The sequence below is a fragment of the Triturus cristatus genome, chromosome 8, assembly GCF_964204655.1.
Source record: "Triturus cristatus chromosome 8, aTriCri1.1, whole genome shotgun sequence".
In the NCBI taxonomy this organism is placed as follows: Eukaryota; Metazoa; Chordata; class Amphibia; order Caudata; family Salamandridae; genus Triturus; species Triturus cristatus.
The window spans coordinates 102,993,691-103,019,555 of NC_140591.1; the positions used below are offsets into that span (position 1 = coordinate 102,993,691).

A 25,865-nucleotide genomic window follows, 5' to 3' on the forward strand; every position below is an offset into this window, starting at 1 on the left:
ATATCCTATGGAAGGAAATGCAAGTTACTGGTAAGTACTGTTAGAATTACTTTTCAGGGTCAGTACTGGGATCAAAGATGCAGCCCTGAGGTCTCTCCTGATAGCAGGTCAGTAAATCTGAATTCGTAGTTAGGCTGATTTTAGATGAATAATTTAAAGTTCCAAAAATCCACACTTAGGAGAATTTTCAAGTGAAACCAGTCAATGTTACTATGGAAGAAAAGTGAGTTATCGGCTTTTAGGTAAGTACTCGACTGGCAGAGTTCTGGGCATAGACTCGGGGGTTTCCCAGGGTCAGGTTGGTACAGTTGGTAGACTCTCAGGGGCAGCCGGGTGCAGAGGTAGTTAGGCCCAATGTTATCCAATGAGAGGCAGGGGGCCTTCGGTTGGTGGCTGCTGGCTAGCAGGCCACGCGGCTGTGGGAGCGGGACTCCTGGCCACTTGCTCAGGGCAAATGGGGAAGTAGGATAGGACAAGGGTTGCACTGCCAGGGGCACTCGGGCGTCTGGGTGCTTTTGAGCCGTTGGGCGCTCAATGTTATTCATTGGAGATCTTTAAAAGGGAACAAAGGCTGCAGGCTCGGACGGTGGATCTTCTGGAGTGACCAACACTTCGAGGGGTAAGTTGGGATCTTGGAGGGCAGGTAGGCACCCTGGAGTTGGGCACAGGAGGCCAGGGGGCGCCGTGTGCAGGGGTGTCTTTGGACGTCGGGGAAATCTTACCCTCTGTTGGTCGTGGTTGGAGGGGTCCCTGGTTCTGAGTCTGCAGGCGTCTGGGTTGTCGAGGAGGGTCCTTGGGCACTGGATTCCAGGTCAGAATCGCCAGGGGGGACGTCCTGAGGGTCTTTGTCCACTTGGGCACAGGCCGGGATCGGCGGGTGCAGAGTGGGCTGGATTCGCGGTTCCTGGCTGGCACCAGGGGTGTTGCTGTTTGAGCAGAGCCACTGCTTGTGGGAGTCCCAGTGTCTAAGAGGGTCAAGGCAGGCAGGTCCTCCAGGGTTCTTGAGCTTGCTGTCCGCAGTAGACGCCGGGATTTAGCAGGAGCAGGTTCAAGGATTAACAGGCCTGTAGGGCTGGGGCCAAGTTAGTTGGTGTCGTCCCCTTGTTAGCAGCTGCACGGCATGTCTTCTTCTTGGTCTTCTTTCTTGTTTCGAAATCGGGATCTGAGGAAGGAAGGTTCAGGGTGCCCCTAAATACTAAATTTAGGGGTGTTACAGGTAGGGAAAGGGCAGGGACCAATTGGTCCCAGTCCTGGGGTGAGTACATCCCCTATCCTGCTCCTCTCCTTTGGGAGGGGGGGTAGGAGCCTATCTCTGATTGGGCAGGGCTCCCCTTCCTCAAGATGGCCGTGGCCCGGAGTTGTGCTTCACCTCTCCTCTCCCACCTGAGGGGTGGAGTTGGCACAGGCTGGCACACCTCCTTTCCTCACGTAGGGTTTCCCGCCAGTCTTCCCGCCAGAGTGGGGGTCAGAACCGGTGGGGGCCAGTTGCTGAGTACAGCAAGTGGTCTGGAGAAGCTCACCAAGGCAGTATGCCTTTGAAGCTTCCCCCTGCCCATCCTGGGGGAGGAGGCCTAGCACCTCGCCCAGGAAGTGCATGTTGCAGGCCTAGGAGAGCGGGGGGCTCTCCACCCAGGGGTCCAGCAACATGTCTGCTGTGTGGCAGCTTAGGCAGCCTCTCAGACAAGACGTGGATTGTAGGTTACGTTTCAGGGGGCATCTCGAAGATGCCATCGGTACTGCATTTTACATTCAATCCCCCTCTGGCATCAGTGTGGGTTTAATGTGCTGAGAAGTTTGATATCAAACTTGTCAGTCTTCAGTGTAGCCATTATGGTGCTGTGGAGTTCGTAATGACAACCTCCCAGCACCATATACTCTTAATGGCATCACTGCACTTAGTACCCAGGAATGGCCCTGGGTACTGTAGGGGCACAGGGCTCATGCACCTGTGCCCACACCACTGGCATAGGGCACCCAGCTAGAGGGTGACTGATGTATGCCAGGGCAGTGGGTTTGTGGGCATGGCACACAGGGATGTGTGCCATGTCGACTCTTTATTTAGTTCTGCACCAAGACACTCAGTCTGCAAAGGCAGTGTGTGGGTGTCAGGGTGCGGGTGTCAGGGTGCAGGGCCCCTAAGGGTGGCACAATAAGTGCTGCAGCCCTTAGGGATCTTCTCTGGTCACAATGCCCTGGTTACCTAGGGTACCATTTACCAGGAGCTGACATGTGGCCAGAGATGGCAATTGGGTTTCAGCTTCAATGCAGTTTTAGGGGAGGAACACAGGCCCTGGGCACCTGATTGGCAGGAGTCCAGGGCACACTCAGTCAAAGCACATCAGGAATTCAGCAAAAAGTGGGGGCATACTATGCAAGAAAGATGGCACTTTCTCACAGATTGGCCCTGAGGTGATGTGTGCAAACACGCCCTGTGGCGGGTTTTAAGATATGGAAATTCCCCTTCATTCCTGAGGGACCCTGGGGGCCAACTAGTCCACCAGGTGCTTCCAGTAAGCGCCACTACGCTGTTTTTAAGAGAGGCGTCCCAGGCCGTGCCTCTTTTTACACCTCTGCAACTCAACTCTGTGGCGCTAACTGGAGATACCTGGTGGGCTAGTTGGACCCAAGGGACATTCAGGATTCAAGGGGACTTTATCCCCCAAATTAAAACAGCCACAGGGTGTTTGCACACATGTCACCTCAAGCCCCCCCCCCCCCCCTTCACCAGTGTGCAAAGAGGTAGTTTTAATCCCCCTGCCCTATTATATACTAGGGGCTTACAGAGGTCATTCTAATCACAGGGGTACCCCAACGCATAGTGTTCCCTAGTGAATGCAGGTGTTTTAACTGTATTTTTTGTGTCTTTTAGCATAGCACTGGCTGTAGGACTGGTTAGTCAGTTACCACCAGTACCCATCTGATTTTTTTTTTTAAAACTGCACCAAAACTTAACCACTTATAAATTCACCCAGGCACTCTCCTTGCAGTACTCTATTTCAGTACGTACACAAGTACTCATACAGTGAGTCAGACCTTAGCACATGGACTGCTTCAAACCCCTATCCACTATGCATGCAGTCCCCTAACTAACCAACACACTTGTAGTTCTGCACTTCTACATTCAACAAAAAAAAACCCATTCAGTTTCAATATTTTAGAAAACATTTTTATTTCCATTTATATTACAAATATATAATGTAATTTAAAAAATTAAATATGTAAAAATAAGCAGTTAAACTGTAGAAAATCAGTATAAAAAATGCATATAACTATTATTACATTTAAAAATTATTTTAAAAATCTTAGAAATTCACTGAAAAAAATATGGTTTCAGGGCTTTTATAGTTAGCTTGACATTTCACTCGTACAAAACCATTGAAATTCCTCCGTTATAGTTAGTTCTGCTAACTATAACTTGCACGCCCGCAATCCACTACTGATGATGTCACACTTTACATCATTCATGACTTGGTCAGCGACATCACTGATGACATCATTCACTTGACAATCAGATACACCTCATCATACACTAGTATAACCTTTCATCACTCACTGTAAAGTACCATATTTGAAGTCATTGACACACCAATACAAGTTTCTAAAAACCCACTCGGTGATTCCTAGATCTACACACCCATCTAATCACTTGCCTATAGATTCACTCATACATGCTGTCAATGATCAATAGAACACTATCAAATATACTTATACACCTATATCGACATTACACACAGCACGCATCCTATTCACTTATGCGGTCATCCTACTCGCGTGTGCAAACGATGGATCATACTTGCATTTAGTAAGCTACACTTGTACAAACACCACTTAATTTATTCATATAGATAGTAACTCGTACTTATTGTGTAATAAATTCAAAAGTATACAGTTATCCATACAGTCACTCATACAATCACGGAGTCTTATGTATACTTATTTATATACAACTGTCACATACACTGCCTTTTATTTTTCTAGTTTGTTGGACGTGTACCATTGAGAGATGTATTTACTCATCACCACACCTATAATGATATTCACTCACCCAAATAACTGTTATAACATGCAGTCTTAACCTCCATATACCTACTGAATCAACTATTCACACATCTTTGGGCAGTCACACCCCCCCCCCCAAACCTCAAACACATTCACTCTCCCATACAAATACTCTAACTAAATATCTAATATAGACTTTCACGTAGCTAGTAACGAACTGGTGCAGCAGTTTACACAACTGACAGTGATATAGATATTCAGAGTTTAGTCACTATCCAATATATTTAGCGAGGCACGATAAATTAGTCAAGTAAACAGTCAATCGCACTGCTACTGAATCCTTCATCCAGATATTTATATATCCACTCATTCTTCAATGCAGACTGCTATATATATATATATTACATATTTAAATGAACCAAACCACATTCACTAGATGTCATCAGTGATGTCACTGACCATGTCATGAAAGATGTAATATGTGACATCAGCAGTGGATTGCGGGCGCGCAAGTTATAGTTTGCAGAACTAACTATAACGGAGGAATTTCAATGGTTTTCTACGAGTGAAATGTCCGGCTAACTATAACAGCTCTGAAACCTATGGTTTTTACAGTGAATAAATATATATTGATTTACTGCTCTATGCAGTGGGTAATTCATATGATCGCTATCTATCTATCCATCTCTCTCTATCTATCTCGATCTATCGATCGCAAGGGGGGTGGAGCAAAGATTTCTGGATGGTTGGTAGAAGCCAAATCGATGGTTTGTGTATGCTGGTCCTTGGTTGTAAAGGGCTTTCTTGGCGTGTCAGTTTGAATTGCCATCTTTTCGGTACGAAGATCCCCTTTAGGTTCATCAGGTATTGGGTGCTGTGGGTCCGTTTGAGCAGGTTGAGGACCAGTCTGGCTGCTGAATTCTGGAGCCTTCTCCAGAGTTCGGTTGTGGTTCCTGCATACAGTGCATTGCTGTAGTCGCGACAGCTGGAGATTAGGGTTTGCATGACTGTTTCTCTTGTCTTTGCGGGGTACCATTTGAAGAATCTTCATGGCATTCAGAGTGTGGAAGCAGGAAGAGGAGACTGTGTTGAACATTCGTCTCATGGCAAGTTTGCTGTTTAGAATGATGAGGTTTCGGGCGTGGTCTTTTGGTGTGGAAGTGGGTCAGAGTTGAGCGGGCCGCCAGGTGTCGTTCCAGAGGGAGGCCTGGTTGCCAAAGATCAACACTTCGGTATTTTCAGTGTTGGGCTTTAGACAGTTGTCCTTCATCCAGGCTGCGACTTCTTCATGCATTTGTGGAAGTAGATCTTGGTGGTGGTGGGGTCTGCTGAGAGGATGAGCTGGGAGTAAGACATGGTGTTGATATCAGCTAGAGGCGTCACGTAGGTGTTGAAGCGGTTGAGCAGAGGGATGAACCTTGAGGGACGCCACAGATGTTCGTGAGTTCCAAAGTGAATGGAGAGGCGGATTCTCTGCATGCGCCCTGTGTGGAATGATGCAATCTGTCTTGAGTGCGTCTCCCTTGATTCTGATCTGGTGCAGTCTCTTGCGAGTGTGTGGTGGAAAACGGAGTTGAAGGCATCGGAGAGGTAGTGAATTATCAGGGCAGCAGATTATCTTCTGTTGAGTAGGGTGTAAATGTTATCCGTGGTGGCGATCAGGGCAGTCTGTGTTGTGGTTGGCTTGGACCGAGGTCTTCGGTGAGCTGACAGTTGTTGGCTTTCTCCAGGAGTTTGCCAGGAAACTGGAGCAGCGAGATGGTGTAGTAGTTCTGGAGTTTGTCGGTGTCTCAAAGGTTTCTTGAGGAGAGGTCTGGCCTCAGCATGTTTCCATGTGTAGGGAAAAGTAGCTGTGGCGATGGATGCATGGAGGATGGTGGTGAGTTGATGGTTGAACTGGGTGCTTCCTAGTTTGAAGTAGTGGTGGGGGCAGGGATCCGTAGGTTCTCCCAAGTAGATGGAGTTCATGATAGCTGTGGTGCCTGGTGTGCTGAGTCGTTCCCATGCGTCGATGTAGTTCGAGCCTGCTTCTAATGGAGTGAGGCCGGTGGGTTGGGAGCTTGAAGTTCCTGTAGATGGTGGATATCTTGTTGTGTAATTGATTTGATAGTGTCGCAGAGTTCCTGTGGGGGAAGGATAGTGGCTTTTAGGATGGAGAACTCGGACGATGTTGTAGGGTTCCTTGGTGTGGTTGACACTAGCTTCTATGCAGTCTTCAAGGGCGTCCTTTTTCGCATCTTTGAGTCTGTAGTATTTTTTGAGGGGTGGCTTGGTCTGTATCATCTCTGCTGGTGCGCCATCTTCTTTCCAGTTGTTTGCAGCTGCGGTTCGTTGTATGTTCCGGTGTGTACCAGCTGGCTTGTTCGGTGGATCTGCAGGTTTTTGCTGGTTTTGATGGGACAACTCGACCGGTGGCATTGGTGATTCAGGTGTTGAAGTTCTCAACTACCAGTTCCAAGTTGGTTGAGACATTCGGCTGGGTAGTGTTGAGGGCCTCCATCCAATGGGTCTATGGAAGGAGGAGCCGGGAGGGTTTGGACTGGTGCGGGGTGATCCTATGATGGTGAAGTGGACAATGGAGTGGTTGGTCCAGGTGAGTTCTGTGGTATGTGTAGGAAGCTGGCTGTTTGCATGATATACCTCTTTTTGGTATACAGATTGTTCCCTGAGCAATATCGGATTATATGTCCTTATAATACAAAAAGATTCAAACTCCAAATTGAAATTGTAGTAATGTCCAAAAAGAGTAATAAACAAAGTCTATTTTCAAGTTCCGTAATTCCTCTCGAAGACTTGTTAGCTCACAGTTCCGTCAGATAGTACAACCAATTCTTTTTTTGAATTTGTACAGTCGTATGTACTGTTGTTTTCAGTTCGTACAACCCAACAGCCAACACGTTTCGTCAATGGTAAATTGCCCAATGACTTCCTCAGGGCTTAGACGGATAATGTAGTACACACACCACACGTATTCATAAGATCAAAAATTAGAGAAAATCTTCCTTCACACTGTCAGTTCTGTTTAGTCAATATGTCCAAATCCAATTCATATCCAGAAAGCTTCCCATCTATTGTCATCTCCCATAACGGGACAAGTATTTGCAGCATGTCCTGCCGGCAAAGTCTTTGGCGTGTTGGCTGTTGGGTTGTACGAACTGAAAACGACAGTACATACGACTGTACAAATTCAAAAAAATAATTGGTTGTACTATCCGACGGAAGTGTGAGCTAACAAGTCTTCGAGGGGAATTACGGAACTTGAAAATAAAGACTTTGTTTATTACTCTTTTTGGACATTACTACAATTTCAATGTGGAGTTTGAATCTTTTTGTATTATAAGGACATATAATCCGATATTGCTCAGGGAACAATCTGTTTAGTTTCAACATTTGCTTCGCAATTGTATATTTTCAGCTTGGGGTGGTAGCTGTTTCGCCCTTTGATGCAATTAATGTGAATTCAGTCAGTTACGGTAACCAATAGACGGTGCGCAATGGAGACCTCACCACCTTTCTATTAGACTTCTCTTTTTGGTATACCATATAAAGAGTCCATGTATTCCCTTACTAGTGGACAGGGGCTTATTCTGGCAATCCCAAAGTGCTATTTTATGGGTAATGTGGTCGAGCAGCCTTAGGCTCATCAGAGAAGAGTGTTAGACATCTGCAAATAAACACAGTAGTCAATAAATGACATGCACGACTCAATAGCGAGATCCACACCAATTTCTAAAAATAACACCTTTATATAGCTTTAAGCACCAAGAGCATCAAAATCGGGTAAGTAACTTTTAAAATAGCAGGTTTTTGATGCTTTAAATTGTGATTAAAGCCTTTTGCAGTAATAAGCTATGGAGAAAGCCTACACTGCATCTAGTCACTTAAGGACTTATGGGACCATTCTCCAGGACTTAAGGTGATTATGGGGCAAGGTCCAAGGCAGCACCAACCGGTCACATCGGGATGCACTGGGGCGTCCGGGTGCAGAGGTGTTAAGTATCAGATTATTTTGATAACTAAAATTGTAATTGAAGCACTTCGGTGTGAGTTTAACCTAAGGAGGAAATGCATGTTTTGCAATTCAAGCACTTAACAGTGACTTACAGGACCAATGTTCTGGACTTATGGTGAGAATATGCTAAGGTCCAAAGCACCACCAATTATTTACCCCGTTCAGCACTGGGGTGGCTGGGTGCAGAGGTGCCTTACAGCATTGGGTGCCCGATTCATGTCTATGGATATCGGTCCTTCGGAAGAATGGCTGTAGGCCCCCCGAGTGGGAACGGTTGGGCTGAACCAACCAGGTTGCCTCAACTGTTGCAAGGCTCAGGGACCTCGGAACACTCTGGTCCTCTACTCCAGGGGCCAGGTGCGATGTATGCAGAGTTGTCTTTAGTAGTCACCAAGAGCACTATTGGTAGAGAGGGCATGCAAACAGAGGCTCAAGGCGGTGTTGGGAAGCTCACAGTGGGCAAGTCTAAAGTGGGCTTTGTCTCAGGAGGGCCGACGGACCACACTGGCACCGTTTGCCCACTGCAGCTCAGACTAGGAAAAGTAGATGAAGTGGTCCTTTGCAGTGTCTGGGTTTTGCAGTCCCTGAGTCGGTCTGTCTTTTGGGTGCTTTCATGATGTAAGAATGCATCTCCACGAGAGTCCTTGAGCGTTTATTGAAGGCAGGCAGTCCTCGCAGGCTTTGGAAACACGACCGCTGCAGGTCAGAGATGTCTTTGGCACAGTTTCGATGGGGGAACAGCAGACCTGTCGGCAGGGCTTGGTCCAGGTGTCAGTTGCTCTTCAGTCTTCTGCATTTGCGGCTCTTCAGTGTCCTCCTTCTCAAATCTGATCTTCTGGTGTCAGGATCTCCCCTAAATACTAAATTTAGGTGCATTATGGGAGTGTAGGGTAGCAGCCAAAGCTCTACTGACCTTTGGCGTCACTATGCTTTGTTAAACTGACTCTTTCCCACTAGAAGTCTTCAGTGGAATGCTTTATCATAGTCTCACCACATAGGAAAACTGTTTCCTGGCACAAATAGGGAGGGGAGGGGGGGGGAAGGGGAAGAATGGGGGTGTGCCAACCCATCCTCGGCCAGAGGTGCATATTACTTCGCAATTGCCAATCTGTCTCCCTTTGCCCCAAATTAGAGTTGCAAGCAATGACTGCAAGTCTGAGAAAAAGCTATTTTTTTCCAATGTGACATGGAGCGCAGTAAAGAAATTGGATAGTTTGGAGAGGACCAGCATATTCGAGATAGCTACTCTAGGCATCGAGGAACAGCAGAAGCAAGTTCCAGGGCAGAAGTGATTGTAGTTTTTATGCAATAGCCCATCCTAGATTGCCGTCCATTGGGGGGTGATGAGTTGCGGGTGGTGCAGCAAAGCTAGTGCTTCCTTTCTGTCAACATTAGTTGTTACAGGTCCTTCTCCCAGATTGCACTCCATGGGGGGTGGGGGGGTGCAGCGGAGGGAGGTGGGTTTGGCGGCGAATCTACGGGGGTAGAGGGGTGTGGTGGAGGGGAAGTGGGGGAGGGGGTGCGGATGGGCAGTGTGGGGAAAGGGGCGCGGTGGGGAAGGGGGCGCGGTGGGAGAGGAGAGTGCGGCAGGGCAGCAGGGTAAGGGGGTGCACCAGGGGCAGAGGGGGGTTCAGCAATTCTAGTGCATAAATCTAGAATTGCCTTGTCACAGTTCCTTCTCCCAGGTCTCAATGTAAGTGTTGTGTTAATCACTAATGATCAGCACATCTGGAAGATTTTGTTTAGTCAGGGCACCCATAAGGATTTTGCCCACTAGCTGACTATAATATGGTATCTCACGAAGTTCTGCTTTATAGGGCAGGAGGACATGTTGGAGCTGTAAATTGTTGGCGATGTCAGTAAACCTCGTTCCGTTGGTGTTCTAGAAAGTATTTCAGTGTGCCTGCCGCCTGTTATAGCCTATGTAGACTTGCGACATCTTAGTCTTGCATTAGTGTTTTTTCTCACACGTATCCCCCCAACCTAGAACTTGGTGGGTGTTTTTCCATATTCAATGTGTTGCGGATGTTGCTGGACGTAGGTGAGCAGGGACTCTCCCTTACAGCAGACGTGCGCCAGAGACTTCTTGTGTCCCCCATTTTTCAGTCACAGTTGTTGGGTCAGTGCCAGTGTCCAACCACCACTCATTCATTATGAGATGTGCTGGCCCCTGTAGTATGAGGTTATGTATGGTGTTGTGATGCGGCCTTTGTATATAGATTTATAGCATTTGGATAGGGCGACTCTTGGGGACCTGTGGCCCTACAAGAGGTGTGCCTGAGTGAATCGAACTGTGAGAGTGAAGCCCAAGGTATGGGAAAGTTTTGCAGCTGGTAAAGTATTCTGGGGAGCTCTACTATTTTGTAGATGGTAGTGTTGCCCAGAATCCCAATTCCCTGTGTTGACAGTCTTATTGGGACTGGATATTGCATGTCCAGGGCAGATAAGGGTCCCTTGTAATTTACACCCCCAGGTATGGAAAACCCTGTTGGGGTGGGTCATGGGTAATAGCGATGATTTAATGTTGATAGTGAACCCTGAGATGTACAGAAAATGCCAAGGATCTGGAGTACCCTGAAACCAGTCTCCTGGGGATCATCTAGGAAAGTCAGAACGTAGTCAGCATATAGGTGTTATCCTGTGAAATACTGGGGTCCCACTCCTGGCCTCTGACCACGTTGTCTACCCTTGTCCACACTACCAGGGATACAATGGCAAAGAGTAGTGGGAGGGGCAGTGGGCAGCCCTGTTTCATCTCTATGCATAGTGGGAATAGGTCGGCCAATAAGCCTTCCGCCTTAGCCCCAAGTCTGTGTAGAGCAGTCTGGTGTTGTGCCTTAGTTTCGTGACGGTCACTGGCAATCATTTGTAAATTAGGATAGGCTCTCCATGGGTGCCTCTGACAAAGTCTGTGTGAAACCTATGTGGGCAAGGACTGGGTACCTGATACTCAACAAGTGCTCTTATTGGAAAAGTATAACCGCTGTCTAGCTTTTGGCTGCCTTCGGCACTGCTTCCTATTTGACAGGGTCTAGAAGCCCAGTAATGTTCCATGTCAGGAGGCGAACTATCTCCAGCATTGTTTTGTCTAACTCTTTTTTAGCTTAATTTCCTAGTGTGCCTTAGGTTGTCCACTAAGCAACCCCTGGGCTTTAAACCCTGTGGATCCTGTCGCAGGTAGATGTCTGACAGACCTCCACCTGGTTTACTTACAGTGACTAGACCTAGGCCACGACTCCAAGGCCGGCTCATACTGATGGACAATGAACCTCATGGTGCCTAGGAATGTTCCTTGAAGCTGCTGCTTGCCAGACACCGGACTAATCCGTACAGCTGCAGGTCCCACTCATGAGGAAGATCCCTGTCCTACTCCCCTATGGAAAATGCTCTTTGATGGCACTCACCTGTTGAAAAAAGCTGATCTGCCATGGGGATGCAGAACCAAAAGATATTTGCCCTCTTGAGGGGAGCGACCCTTGGCCAAAGGTTGCTCCCCAGAAATAAATCCTAATCCAGACATCTCTGGTGTCTAATTGGTTTAAATTCCCACCCTGTCCTAAAAAAATAAAATAAAGATGCCCCCTAGCGAGTCTTACCCATGCAATTGTTCTCAGCTGCAAAAATAATCTCTGGTGGCCTAGTGGGCGCATTCCTGCCACGTAATCGCGGTGTACCCAAGATTCCCAACAGGAACACCACCCCCCACCCCATGAGAGGACTTACCTAAAACGTCTTTTCCTGCTTCGCTGGAAGCAAATTGCTTTCAGTGCATCCTCGGCTGCTGCTGACTGCATGCTGTGTGCATGCATTTATTGCGCTGGGGAAGGGGTCGGGTTGCAGTGAAAGCGTTTCTGCTGCCAACCCTGAAGAGGGCGTGTGGCAGGGGGTTTACGAGGGGGAGGGCCAGAGCTGCTTCCACCTGTGGCTGCTAGGACATGATAGTGCCTGAGTGACAGTGCTAAGAATGTGTCCAGTACGTCTTTGGTACCCAGGTGCAGCTCTTGTTCCTGGTCCCTTGTGTGTGGGGACCCCTTGTGGTTGGTCCTCTGGCTGCATTTTGTAGCCCTAGAAAGTGAAAAAGATTGACATATTTTGAAATTAAATGTTTTATTGGCAGTATTACTAATAAACTGACACCTATAATGAATGCTTCTGAAATAGGTTTCTTGTATTTATGCAGCACACAAACAGTGAAAACGCAACACATGAAATGGAGAATAGGATACGTTTTAATAAAATGACACCAGAACAAATTAAATCCATTCCGTAGAACTGGAGTTATGATTTTTTTTTGTGTGTGAGAGAAATATAGCACCTAGAAGTCAAAGCACCAACTACGGGCATCTAGTTGCGCAAGTCCAGGACAAAGTTGGAAGCTAAGGCAGACGGCAATGGTGCATGGGGTTGATACATGAGGTGGACTGGGCCCGGTCTCTGCTTACATTTTTTGATTTTGAAGAAAAGTAAAGGAGAAGGTAGAATACATCAGGCCAAGACCACAGTTGTCCTCTTGCACTGGACGAACACTGTGTAGTTGGGGGTGGGGGGGGGAGGAGTCGCTGAGTGATCCGCTGAGTGATCCGTTGAACAGTATCTGCTGCTGAGGAAAATACAACAGGGCTACTGCAAAGTCTGGTTAACCGGCAATGCACTGTGAACATATGGGCTGGCAGGTAGGTCCTGGTCTTTTGTCGGTTGTTCTGGCTTCTTTTGCTGAAATAAGTAACCAGTTTTATGGTTTGGCAGAGCAGCAACTCCAGCAATACCAAGTTTCCAGGATTGGGGGGGCATTCCTTAGGATTGGGATTTCAGCAGATGTCTGGTGCAGGGTTCAAGGTCTCTGGAGATTGTCCCTTTAGCTCACACTGGAGGCTAGACTCTGGTTGTCCTGGGTTCAGGTAGGAAGGCTGGCCTCAAGCACTAGGGCAGTCCTCTGGGGGTGGTCCAGGCATTCTTTCTGAAGTCTTGTAGAGGGCGAGGGATGTACTTAAGAATTTTTCCTAGGGTCCAATATGTATACCTGGAGCCAGCAATTGAAATGGAGGAACACCCTGGCCTACCTCTATCTGGTTATGCAAAGTGCCTTCCTACCCCTGCCAAAGCTCCAAGGGTGGGGGGGGGGGGGGGGGGGTACGCAGCCCAATGGAGTCATGTGACCCAGCGCATAGGCAGCACATTTTTAGGGTAAGAAAATACTAACTTTCTAAAAGTAACAAGGCGATAAGTCCATGCACACAAAGTTTTTCACAATTTTGCTTGTTTAGAGAAATGCTCAGAGGCAGAGTATTGTGAGTGCAAGCTTGTTGCGTGCTCTGTTCCCAGTAGCACATGTTGGAATTCAAACCAACCGGTGAATCGCTTTGCTCCAGTTACAAGCTTCACATAACTCCAATATTTCTTTCAACTGAATCACATTTATTCCATGTTTCATCAGTCTTTTTAAATTCATAACAGAGGCAACTTCATTCCAAGCTTCAAATGCTACAGACATGCCCATCTTGCAACATGATGGATTTAATAGTACATCCTGGTTAATCATAAAGTTATTGGCCCAATACATGTCGGGCTGAAAGCCCTTCAAGGGTAACTGAAATTTAGGGAAAGCCCATTAACATTGAAGAAAATCTTACACCACAAAAAAAAAACAGCCTTTATAATGTTGTAACCATTCGGTTATTGTGCAATAAAAGACTCTCCGCGTGCCCGATTATACTGTGGGCAGTGTATAACCAAATAAAAACACAAACAAAAGATGTGTGCTGTTGCACCAAAAATAAACGTTCTGAAACGCTGCAAACCCAAGGTTATTTTTGTGAACATCGCCTGTGTTGACCTAATGAATAAACATGCCACACTTATTATACATCTTATTGCAAGCTTAGTTTGCCAGGGATGTAAAAATAGATTCTTCCTTTTCTCAACACTGAAAACCGGCTTTTTAACTTTCTCATTCATGCTCCAACTGAAAGTGTTCTCAAAGCAATCCAAATGTATGTTATAAATCCATTCTAGTCCCCACAGGTGCACCCTATTCAATTAAACCCAGCTTTGTGACTGACTTTGTTAAACCAAAAATACAAAAACTACATAAACCACAAACTTGCGACAAATGCTTTGCTGCTTGTAACTGGAGCGAAGTGATGCACCTTGTTGGTTTTAACTTTCTAAAAGTGGCATATTCAGAATTGGGACTTAAAATGTGACTTTGCAGTTAAAGAGGATTTTAAATTACAATTCATTTCAGTCCAAATTTGACATCCCTAGCTGTCCCCAGTCAAACGTTATCACTTGTTAAATGTAATAAGGTAACCCTTGGTTATCTAATGGGAGAGGTGTCTTGCAGTAGTGAAGAAACAATTTGAGTTTTCTTTCAATACCACAACATGTAAGAGTTAAACACCGGCCATACTACTGGTGGACATAGAAAAAGGGTGTTTGATTCTGTTAGCTGGACTTACTTTTTTGCTCTTTTCTGGAGGCCTAACTTTGGTCCCAAATTTATCGCCTACATCTACCATCTTTACACTGACTTGATGGGCGCACATTCGGGTGCGTACGGCGGTATTGAACCCGTTCCCTATCTGGCGAGGGGTACTCGGTAGGGATACCCTATGAGCCCCTGCTATTCATAATAGCAAGAGAGCCATTTGTGGAGTGGTTACGTATTGATGTACATGTATGGGGTTCGACTAGAGCTGGACATTCAGACCGCATTGCCCTTTATGCAGACGATGCGGCAATGTTTTTTTACACACCCGGAGACTTTGGGCCCACGGACACTGCAATTGTGGATATTTTGGAAAACATCGGGCCTTATCCTGAACTGATCCAAGTCTGCTATTTTTCCGGTCAGTACCCCATCGCCAGATTTAAGCTGGGTAATTGGTATACCGGTGGCTACCCTGGGCTTTAAATACCTAGGGGTGTTTGAGACAACTGATGCCATGCTGGCTTGGGCGTTGAACATCCAGCCGCTGTTGGACAGTTTGTAGGCGAAGATTATGACATAGGCCACTCTCCCTCGTCTTTTATCTGAATAGAAGAATTACCTTTATGCCCTACCCAAATCCTTTTTTTTTTCTCACCTTCACTCCCTACACGGATGCTTCCTGTGCAATTAAAAGACCCCCTACATAGCGCTTAGTAAATGCTTCAAGGCCACCTGTGACTGTGGTATTGTAGATGTGGCTGTGCACAAGAGGTTGACAGGCCAGACCTCACTGTGGACAGGCACCATACTTCTACAAGTGATCAGGCTGTCTTGTTTTTCAATGCTGGGATACAATTAGGATCACACCTTGGAGTATGTACTCTAAGTGATGACACTTAAATCCTATCGAACCTAGCAGGAGGAATATACCCTCTATCGCAGTTAGTTTTTCTGCTATTTGTAGCTGCGACACACCATCCTGCCCCGTCTTACTGGCTTGGATGAATTCTCTGACTTTCATCCCCTAGAGGCTAAAGAGTAAGAAGTGCCTGGATACTCTATCTGGTGATTAGCGGCTCTTTGTAAATCCTGATTTATTGATTGATTTATTGACTGAGCTGAGTGACCACACGGTAGCAGAGGTCTATCATTCCTTGACCAGACACATGCCAGATAAGTTCAAGTAGCTGTGCTCCGCCTGGGAGCTGGATAAGGGAGCCTTATCGGATAACGATTGGATGGAGACCAGCGCCTTCCCAAGGGGTGCAGCGATCTCTGCACAACTATGTCTTATTCAATAACATTTTTTGCATAGGACTTGCCTCTCTCTCTCTCCACAGGTTGTGCTGCATTGGGGTGCTTACCTCACCCCTGTGCTTACAGTGCCACAGTCAGGTTGGAGACTTTATGCATACTACATGAGTGCGCCCGTTCTCCGCCTGTTTTTAGAGGGTATCCTAAACTGCGTGGGGCATGTCCTAGCTCAGTTGATACTGACACAAAGCTTGTCTTTTTGCTCATAACTGACGACTTGGAACTGACTCGAAATAGCATGATATTTCTCTGGATGGGTCTCGCACTTGCTAATAGTGATGTGGCGTGCCACTGGAAGGCGTAGTCCCTGCCGTCAGTGGCTGCGTGGAAGAAAGGGGTAGACTTGTGCATGGTTAGGAAACAGCTGATCTACGCTGCTTGGGGTTGCCCTCAGCAACTCAGCAGGCTTTGGGTTGAGTGGGCGGCTTTTAGAGGCATACAGCTTGAAGGTGAGTGCTCTCCTATTTCAGACACAAAGTGCAAGATCAGGTCATACACTGGGTTGGGTGCTGATCTAAAAATGGTCTCTGATTCTGTTGATCAGTATGTTAGACAGGTTGAGAACAAGGGGTACAGTACTATTGTTACAATTTTTGAATTTCTTTTCGTCAAGGTAGACTACACAATTCAATGAAAGTGATTTAAAATAATTCATAAAACAAATGTCCGACTTTTTGTTTACAATGCACCCTGTCGAATTGGCCGTTTTAAACTGCACTACAGGCTGCAATGGCAGTCTGAAATAGGTTTATAAGTGCTACTTTAGCTGATGTCATAATGTGTGCTACAGGTCCACTAGTAACATTTAACTTAATGGCCCTGGGTACATGTAGTACCATATTCTGGGGACTTACAAGTAAAATAAATGTGCCAATCGGGTATATGCCAATTTTACCATGTTTAAAGGGGAGAGCAAAAGCAATTTAACACTGGTTAGCAGTGGTAAAGTGCACAGAGTCCTAATGCCAGCATAAACTAATTTCAGAAAACAGGAGGGGTGAACGCAAAAAAGGTTTGATGGATGACCATGCAGAATTTGGTAAAAGGGCTCCTTCCACCAAACGAGTCATCTACTTTGAAGACCATTGGAAAAACAAGATCTAAAAGAGCTGTCTTGAAGAGGAATCCAAATTTTGTTCAATAAAGACATTGAGGACCGATACACCCAGGGACGGCTCCTCCGCTAGGGCATAGGATCTTTGTTCCACTGCTTTCTCGCAGAGTGAGAAGCAGAAAAATAAAATGGTAAAACTACCAGTTTGTTTCTGCTTCTCCCACTGCGAGAAAGCAGAAGAATTTGGTGGCAAGCGGATGGGTGGGGCTGCTCTACGAGAATGGCTGGGTAGGGGAGGAGTTTTGTGCCCACTCCTGAGTGAACCTGACTGGTTTTGTCGGCCCTTTGTGGCTGCCCAAATCAGTCATGCGCACTCTGCCCTTTCTCCATGCAGACTGCAATGCAGCCTACATGGAGAAAATGGCCTGCCCATAGGTTCCTGGCTGGGTGCCGTCCCAAACAATCACAATGCTGCCATTGCAGCGTTGTGATTTGCTTAGGGGGAGGGAGCCTGCCTGCTTCCTGTTACTGCCGGAAGCAGGAGAGCAGGAGCAGAGAAAACGTGGGACCCGGCCGACGGACAGGTACATTCTCTTATTTATTACATAGACCCCCCCACCCCCCTACCGCCAGTTCCCCCACGTGCGCTTAATGCCAGCCACCCATCTCCTCCCGTTCGCTGTTGAAGACGTAACTGTGAAGTGCTTCATCTACAAGAGCTCTTTCTAGCATGTGAGACCTAAAACTGCTTGTTCGTCAACATTAAGAAACAAATATCTCTGTGCCTGCCTTCTACGATTGATTAGGAATATTAGAGAGACTAATCTAGGAAACCTATTTCCATCATGATTTCAAAATCTCCTGCTCAGTGCTCATCTCTGGAAACAACCCAATGAGAGAGCCCTTAGGTAATACCATAGGATGGTCATGAGTCCGTAGGTAGGCAATCACAATCCTGGAGCTTCCTTTGATAAACCCAAGGCATTGGCACAGGCTTTCCAGAGATGTAGGGCATCTTCTCTGTCCCAGTAGCAAGATTCTCTCAAAAGAAACCAGTATCCACCTATTGTATATATTCCAAGTACAAGCCTCTCTGGTCTCCAGTTTCCTTCCCTGTTGCTCTTGCTTACATGCACTATGGTCATTTTTAAATGTATATTATTTTATAACTTTAAGAACATTATTCAAAGATGGCCACCGTATGTGCACACGTTACAAGGCAGCCATCTAAGAATTATTTTGCCCCATGTAGGCATGCACAGTTGTCATCTAGGGGGACTAAAGCATAGGCAAAACCAATAGATTACACTGATCACCATTGCTGGTAGGTTCTGTGGCAGAGTATATTGTACGATTTCCTTGTGGATGAAGCATATCTCATGGTGGTCTTTTATGCAGCCTTGACTGATCAGATAATTTCAGCATTGTCTTAAAAGGAACAACAGTGAGTCTAAATGACTCCTGTGAAAGGTAATCTCTATCTAAATTGCAATCTGTCCCCTTTTCTGCTAGGGGTTTAATTATGTTTAAAAGTTTTATATTTAATTTCAGTCTACCTTCTGCAATATTTGCGACTAGCTACATTAGTGAAATCCAGATAACTGCCGCACTCTTAAGGATACATTCATTTCTCATCCTATACCGAGCTACCAAGGTCCTAAAAATGAGTGTCCAACTCTGCACTACTGAAATGTAGTGCTCCTCATTAAAGAAGGTGGTGTAGGAAATAGAAAACTACTAAAACACACCCTTCGTTAAAAAAAAAAAAAAAACTTCTTTCAAGATTTTATTCTTAGGGTTGTGGGAATTTGCATAAAATTATCTTTGGCTCTCTCTTGACCTCACGTCTGTTTTTCAAAACGATTGATAAAGAATTTACCTTAAGATGTTACTGGCGTTGTTAGTCATTAACTAGTGTTAGTTCGCACCATAACGTTTACCTGCCATTTTTGCTTTTGTATTATCTAATTTAATCTGGGGTTCATTTGCAGAAATTCTTTCTGATCATTTTAATATCAACAGTATATTTTTTCTTGTTTGAAACTTAATGAGTTAATTATGAAGTTAAGTAACCATGTGTATTTGCTTCTTCCAGTCTCTGCAGCAGAAAACTGTTACAGCTTCAAAAAGCAGTCTCCCTACTGAAGCGAAAAGGACTACTGATCACGGTAAATTTGAGCCCTTCAAAAAAACAAGCATTAACAATACCAATAGGTCTTGCTTTAAATAAATTTTGTATGGTAATGTGAAGCATTGTAAAAAGCATGGGAATGGATATGTTTTGTGGAAGCAAAGAAATGTAGAATCATTTTAATATAGGTTAAATTGGTCAAGTGACAGTTGCACTGTCCAGCCATACATAAAGGTTCATATAAGTTAAGGACTGTCCTCCCATCTATGCTGCTGTCAGAGGAAAAACTCCTTAAATGTTCTTGTTCTCTAATACACCTTAATAGCATTACAGTGTCGTGTCTGCCCCTGAATGTTCAAGCTCTGGTATCTAGAGACATAAACACAATGATAGCTGCTGCGTGGAGGACAAACACTTTTTTTTGTGGGAGAACACAACTTCTGCCCAATCAAAACTAGTATTCCTAGCAATATGTGGGCAGAACCAAACCCTTCTCTTGGTGGTTCTCACATAATTGTCTTGCGACAGTTGCTCTGTCAAACCAGATAATAAAAAAGGGTAAGAAAGTAATCCGTGCCACAATTTAACTGTAATATCTTATTACGCAAGATACATGCACGTGTATTATAACAAATACATCCATGTTGGTTCCCTACCCAACAGCCCATCCACCACTCACTTATAGGCCTCATTAGACAATTTACCCATCCAGATTAGCTGTATGGTTGAAGACCTGCTGAGGCATTGACTCGCGCTGGATCTTGCATCTGTCCCCTTGAGTGTTTCAATCATTTCCACCTAGGCAAATGGGAGTATGTGATTGACCTATTCTAATCACTATGTACTTGGGCATTGTGAAAAAATGTGCATTGCAGCAGTGTAATCCACTAGGCATCCTGATACTAACAAGATAAAAGCAATGACCACCAGAATTTAATTTAAAGTTCTATGCAGAAGAGACAGGGTTTTTAAGGCTCCTAAATGCAAGATGGCTGGGAAGAGATCCGATGGAAGCAGTTAAGTTGTTTAATGCCTTTTCTGCCTAGGATGAAAACTACCTGCTCCCGAATCTAGTGTGTTAGATGCAAGTATTCATCAAGAGATTTGGAGAGGATGAGAATGAAAAGGAATATAATTTCTCATGAGATCAAAAAGGCGCCCGAAAAATCGTTTTTCGGCATAAAGTAGGAATGAGTGGCAAGATTTTGTGAAATATACTTAGAAGTAAGAAACAGGGTGCTGATAACTTTGTGGTCTAAGGTGAGAATATAATGTTAACAAAAAAAAGCTTCTAGCTGTTCCACCGGGTAAGAAGGGCATTCCTAATCGATAGAGCCACCAACTCCGACCTTAGTGATGCAGTTGTTGCCAAATATGCCCTCAGGTGTTCTCTGAGTTAAACTTCAACTGATTGTGGTTCATTAAAGATGTGACTTGCTATAAGCAGGAATTACGTTTTTTGAGTATTCAGGGAGTTGGATTGCAGAAGGATTTTCATCTTCCTTTTGAGTATTGTTTGAAAAGGTTGAATAGATTAAACTATGTTCTTTGATCAGGTGTCGAGCAAAAATTAGAGTGTTGGACGTGGAGCAAAACCCTGAATCACCCCTCATATTAGAGAGTAAATTGCAGGCCAAATGGAGACCGTGGCTGCTTGTTCTGTCATTCAGGAAAAAAAGAAAATCAGCACTACTCACTACCCCCACAGTCTCTGTAGGAAAACAGAGAGAAACTGTCAAAGGCCGCGTGATAATTCCTAAAGATCTTTGCTGATCCTCCTGTGCCAAGTGTACACAGCAGGTCATCCAGGGTGGCAACAAGGATTGGTTGGGCTATGTCCATTTTGGAAACTGGCTTGTTGGCAGTCTAAAATGCAATGTGTTACAACTAAAGAAGAGCGCTGAGAGAACCTGTGCTTGGTCATTTTCTCTGCCAGAGGAGCCAGTATGATTGACCAATAGTTGGGCAAAATTCAAGGGTGAGATGAAGATTTCTTCAAGTTAGTAGTTACCATAACTCTTTTCCAGAAGTGCGGAACAATACCAGAGCGTAGGGACTCATTGGACAACTCAGTGAGAGGATCTATAACCTGGGGAGCTACATTTTGATAATCTTGCAAGGCAAACCTCTAAAGCCGATCCAAAAGTGATTGCAGTTTAGAGAAATGTAATTAGTCCTGGCACACACAATAGTAGGCCACATTTGCGGATAGAAACCTTTACATTGTGCAGTTAGTGTAAGGGGTTTAAATTGGGGGCAATTTGTGGTAAATTACCCATTTCTTCCCTGCCTCTCCTCTTTTACCTCAAGAAGTAAGGGTGAGTGAGGCTTTTTAATACAACATTGAGAAAAGAGGTGCTTTTTAAAAAACAATTTCTAGTGATGATTTTCTTTGCGTTTACTCAAACCCTCTGTGGTTCTTGGTCTTTTTTCTTGTTCCACTGCTTTTGAGCCATCCAGAACCCCGCTCGTGCAGCTTGTTTAGAAGCTAAAAATATGAAACCACATTAGACCACAAGTACCGCAACTCACTCAGTTTCAACAAATTATGGTCCTGTGCACTACTTTCTGGTACCTGCTGTTGTTTGGTACCACTGTCCAGCATAAGAAAATGTAAACCACAAATGGAAATGTGCCCCCGGAAAGAAATTGTTGTCCGTAGAAATCAAATAAAATGTTGCAAGATATCTGTTTATTCTTTCTTTACTTTACATCCATGTACGTATTAATCTTGTTTGTACAACTGATTTTCCACCACAAAGAATATCCAGCCAACGTGTTTCATTCAAAACACATATTTTGAGCTTTATCAGGTTTGTGAATAACATACTAAGAACACTAATACGACCTTCTCAACTGGCATATTTGAAGGACATTACAAAGCTATATACACATACAAAAAATATAATATAACGTAAAGTAACTACACTGATGTAAAATGCATCAAGACATAGAATGAAGCTAAAGAAGGCATAAGAACAATGCAATAGTGCTGAAAGTCCAGACTCCATTCTGAACAGCAAGGATTGTTACAATAAAGATAAAATAAAAAACATTATTTCACATGAGTCATTACATGCCTATACATATTACTTGACCAAAGCGACCCAGATGATGCAGTATAGCCTCAGACATATAGGTAGGTGCTAACAACTATCAATGTCAGATATTTAGTACCTCTAACAGGGTGCTATGCCACTAAAGCATATTAAAAAGAAATATTTAGGAAGAATGTTTGAATATACTGTACTAGGTTAATGAATCCCTAATTATCACCTTACGGCTTAGTTTACTGGCAAATGTCTCGCTAACAAATGGTCATTTATCAAATCTGTGTTTATCCCTAAAAGAGTACATGACCGGGACATACCTAGTGTATGTTGAATTCGAAAAGCCGCTTTCCTTTTAAAGTTAAATCCTCGTGTTCGGTAGATGTTAGATTATATGGAGTTATATCCTTTTGTACATGGATCATATATCCAAGTGCACTTTCACAGTTTCTTCTATTGGTGAAGTATTAAAGGTGAATAACCCCAGAGCTGATGCCTATAAAGGATTGTATAAATGCAACCATAGTGTATAGAAAATCGCATGGAGAGAGAAGGCAGTGAGCAACACATCAACTAAAATAAACACCCATCAGGGGTAACAGGTGCGATATGAATGCAAACCTTTCTTCCCCTTCTATCCCTCTGCTATCTTTCTCACTCCAAATAACTGACTAATATCCACCACTCAAATTACTTTCATATTTCACCATACTACTTCACCACTAATCATTTATGGGTTCCGGAGTAGCGTGCTACTCGCCAAAAAAAACGCTTCAACACCCCATCAGGGTTAAGAAGGGCTATATAAATACAAACTTTTTTTCGTTCGGCGTCAAGTATTTTTCTACAGTTGATTCTCCAGAAAAGCATCGAAGTTAGCCGTTTGCCCTTCGACGCCAGAGGCCCGATCGAGATCGACGATGGAAACATCAAATTACCCCTTTGAGCGTTGCCCTCTTTGCGACGCTATGTATGCTCGCTTCGACGTGCACCCCGTGTGCAATAAATGCCTCTCTCCAACACACGACAAAGCCACCTGTATGGCGTGTTCCAGGTTCCGATCGAAGAAAACTCTTCGCATTCGTCGAGCAGCTCGGCTCGAAGCGCAGAAAGTGGCGCCAAACCCGACAACATCTTCGGGACCGAAGATGAAGTCGCGGACCTTGAAGTTCTGGAGGGACCATCGGATACGGATTCGGAGCGTGAATCCAACTATGATGCCGAGGACGAGCGTATCGTAGATGTCGAGGAAGTTTATGCCGTCGATAAGGTAGGAGACGACGAAGAGGCCCTTGGGGCCGAGGAAGATGGCTCGGATGATGAGCTAGGCCCACATGTCGGTGCAGGGCCCGAAGACGCACTCGATAAGGCTCAGGTAGAGGGATCGCCACACGGCCTTACCCGAGATCTTTCCTCTCGTTCTACAGCCCCGCTTCAAAGCCCGGCTTCAAACTATCCTACGGAGCCATCGGTCTCGAAAGCGCTATCATCCGGTCAAGAAAAACCGAAACTGAAGGCACAGGCACCGAAATCGAAACCGAAAGAGAAAATGACTCTCAGCGGCGACAAGGCCTCGCCGTCGGAGCCGAAGACACAAAAGACGGCACCTAAGACTTCGGTCAAGGTGGTCGAGCCGAAAAAATCGGCGTCGAGGATCGTCGATACGGGAAAAAAGGGCAACCCTCAAGAGCCAAGCCCTTCCAATCCTCGGGCCGAGAAACAAACGTCTGGTACAGGGCTCGATGCCACACCAAGGACGGTCTCGAAGGGCCATGTCAAGGTCACGACACCGTCCCCCCTTGTCAAGAAGTCGGTGTCGGAGTCGTTATTACGCATCCAAGACCGGGCTTCGAGGCTCACCGCGACAACAGCCCCGCATCCGAACACGGCCTGCACGGTTCAGACCGTGTCGACGCACATCAAGTTCGGTTTACCACCGGCGGTGCGACCAAAGATGTTCGACGCACAAAAGGGTCCCGCACCGACGAAAGGTGTCGACCTTAAGAACGCTGTCGAAGCGCCAAAAGGGGTGTCAATGGAACAAACGACTGCTAAAGTACCTCAAGAAGATGAGGAGCCGAGGCAGTTTATCTCTTCAGGGACTGGTAAACTTTCACTACATAAAAGAAAGATAGTGCCAGAGAAACCTATGGAACCATACAGAATTCCATTAAAGAAACAGAAAACCACGTCACCAGTTCTTCTGGAACATGTTCAAGATTATAGAACGGAGCCTCAATCATTCTCACCCACACAGTCTGATGTGGATGCAGGAGATTATGGTGCTGATGACAGCACTTATCCATTGACCCTGACGACCAAAACCAACCTTGCGTGGACACTATTGGTGCGGGGGACCCGCATACTGCTCCAGACACACAAGCATATGAGGTGAAAACCTCTCCAACTGAAGATGCGGCTGCCTTCAATGCATTAATTGAGAGAGCAGCTGAGAACCATGATGTACAGCTCCACACTGATCCTATTGAGGATGATTTTCTGATGGATACCTTCTCTACCTCAGAAAGATCTGTTAAAACTCTGCCAATGCTCAAAGGTGTCCTAAAACAAGCTAATGACATTTTTAAGGAGCCCCCGAGGGCAAGAGTACTGAACCCTAGGATTGAGAAAAAGTATAGGCCAGCACCTGTGGACCCTACCTACATAAAAGGCCAGCTGCCTTTGGACTCGTTGGTGGTTTCCAATGCTCGGAAGAGGGCCAACTCACAGACAACGGGTGATGCTCCTCCCCCTGACAAGGAGTCTAAGGTCTTGGAAACATCAGGAAAGAGTTGCTGCACAGGCAGCTAACATTTGGAGGATTGCCAACACTCAGGCACTTCTTGCTAGGTATGACAGGGCGCATTAAGATACCCTAGAGACACTGCTACAGCTCCTCCCAGATCCATATAAGGAAGGAGCAGAGTCACTGATTAGAGAAGGAAAGCTCATAAGCAACGCTTCCATTAAGTGCGCTCTTGACGCAGCTGACACTGCAGCTAGGGCTATTAACACCAGCGTCCTGTTACGACGACATGCTTGGTTAAGAATTTCCGGATTCAAACCAGAAATACAAACAACTATACTCAATCAACCTGTCAACCCTCACTCCCTCTTTGGCCCAGAGGTTGACACCACCCTAGAGAAAATCAAAAAAGATACAGAGACTGCAAAGTCTATGGGGGCTCTGCAATCACAGCAGTTTAGGAGTGGGTCCTTTCGTCACTCTACCAACAGGGGACCATCTAGAGGCCAGAACTCACAGCAGTCGCAGTACACTAAACAAGGTACGCAGACCAACTATAACAAAAATCACAGAGGTGGATACCGTGGCAACAACGTCCAGGGTAGAGGCCGTGGAAACAACAGCTCCAGGTCCTCCGCCACCACCAAACAGTGACGCCTTGTCACTGCCCCCCGACCACGTAACACCTGTTGGGGGGAGACTCCAACAGTTCCTGCCGGTCTGGAAATCCATCACCATGGACAGGTGGGTGAGAGAAATTGTCCAGTACGGTTATTGTCTAGAGCGCACATCCACTCCACCAAACATACCACCAAGACACCTTCCTATGTCCGCAGAGCACTTGCACTTATTGCACCAGGAAGTGCTCAGTATGCTCCACAAAGGAGCCATAGAACTAGTGCTTGTACAAGACCAAGGATCAGGGGTGTACTCACTTTATTTTCTGATCCCCAAAAAGGACGGGTCTCTCAGACCCATACTGGACCTCAGACCTCTGCACAGTTACATTCTGTCAGAGCATTTTCACATGCTCACCCTGCAGCAGGTGCTGCCGTTGCTCAGTCAGGGAGACTTTCTCGCAACCCTAGATCTAAAAGATGCGTATTTCCATATACCCATACACCCGTCA

At 45.6% G+C, this 25,865-nt stretch overlaps 1 protein-coding gene across 2 annotated transcripts in view; it reads left to right on the forward strand.

The window, feature by feature from the left end:
- Window positions 1-25,865, forward strand: part of MAEL (maelstrom spermatogenic transposon silencer) — a 1,256,240-nt gene that overhangs the window by 262,751 nt on the left and 967,624 nt on the right. For both annotated transcript variants that reach the window (XM_085621107.1, XM_085621108.1), the window contains exon 3: window positions 18,905-18,977. In XM_085621107.1, the coding sequence (XP_085477233.1) occupies window positions 18,905-18,977 (73 nt within the window). The remainder of the gene's footprint in view (window positions 1-18,904; window positions 18,978-25,865) is intronic.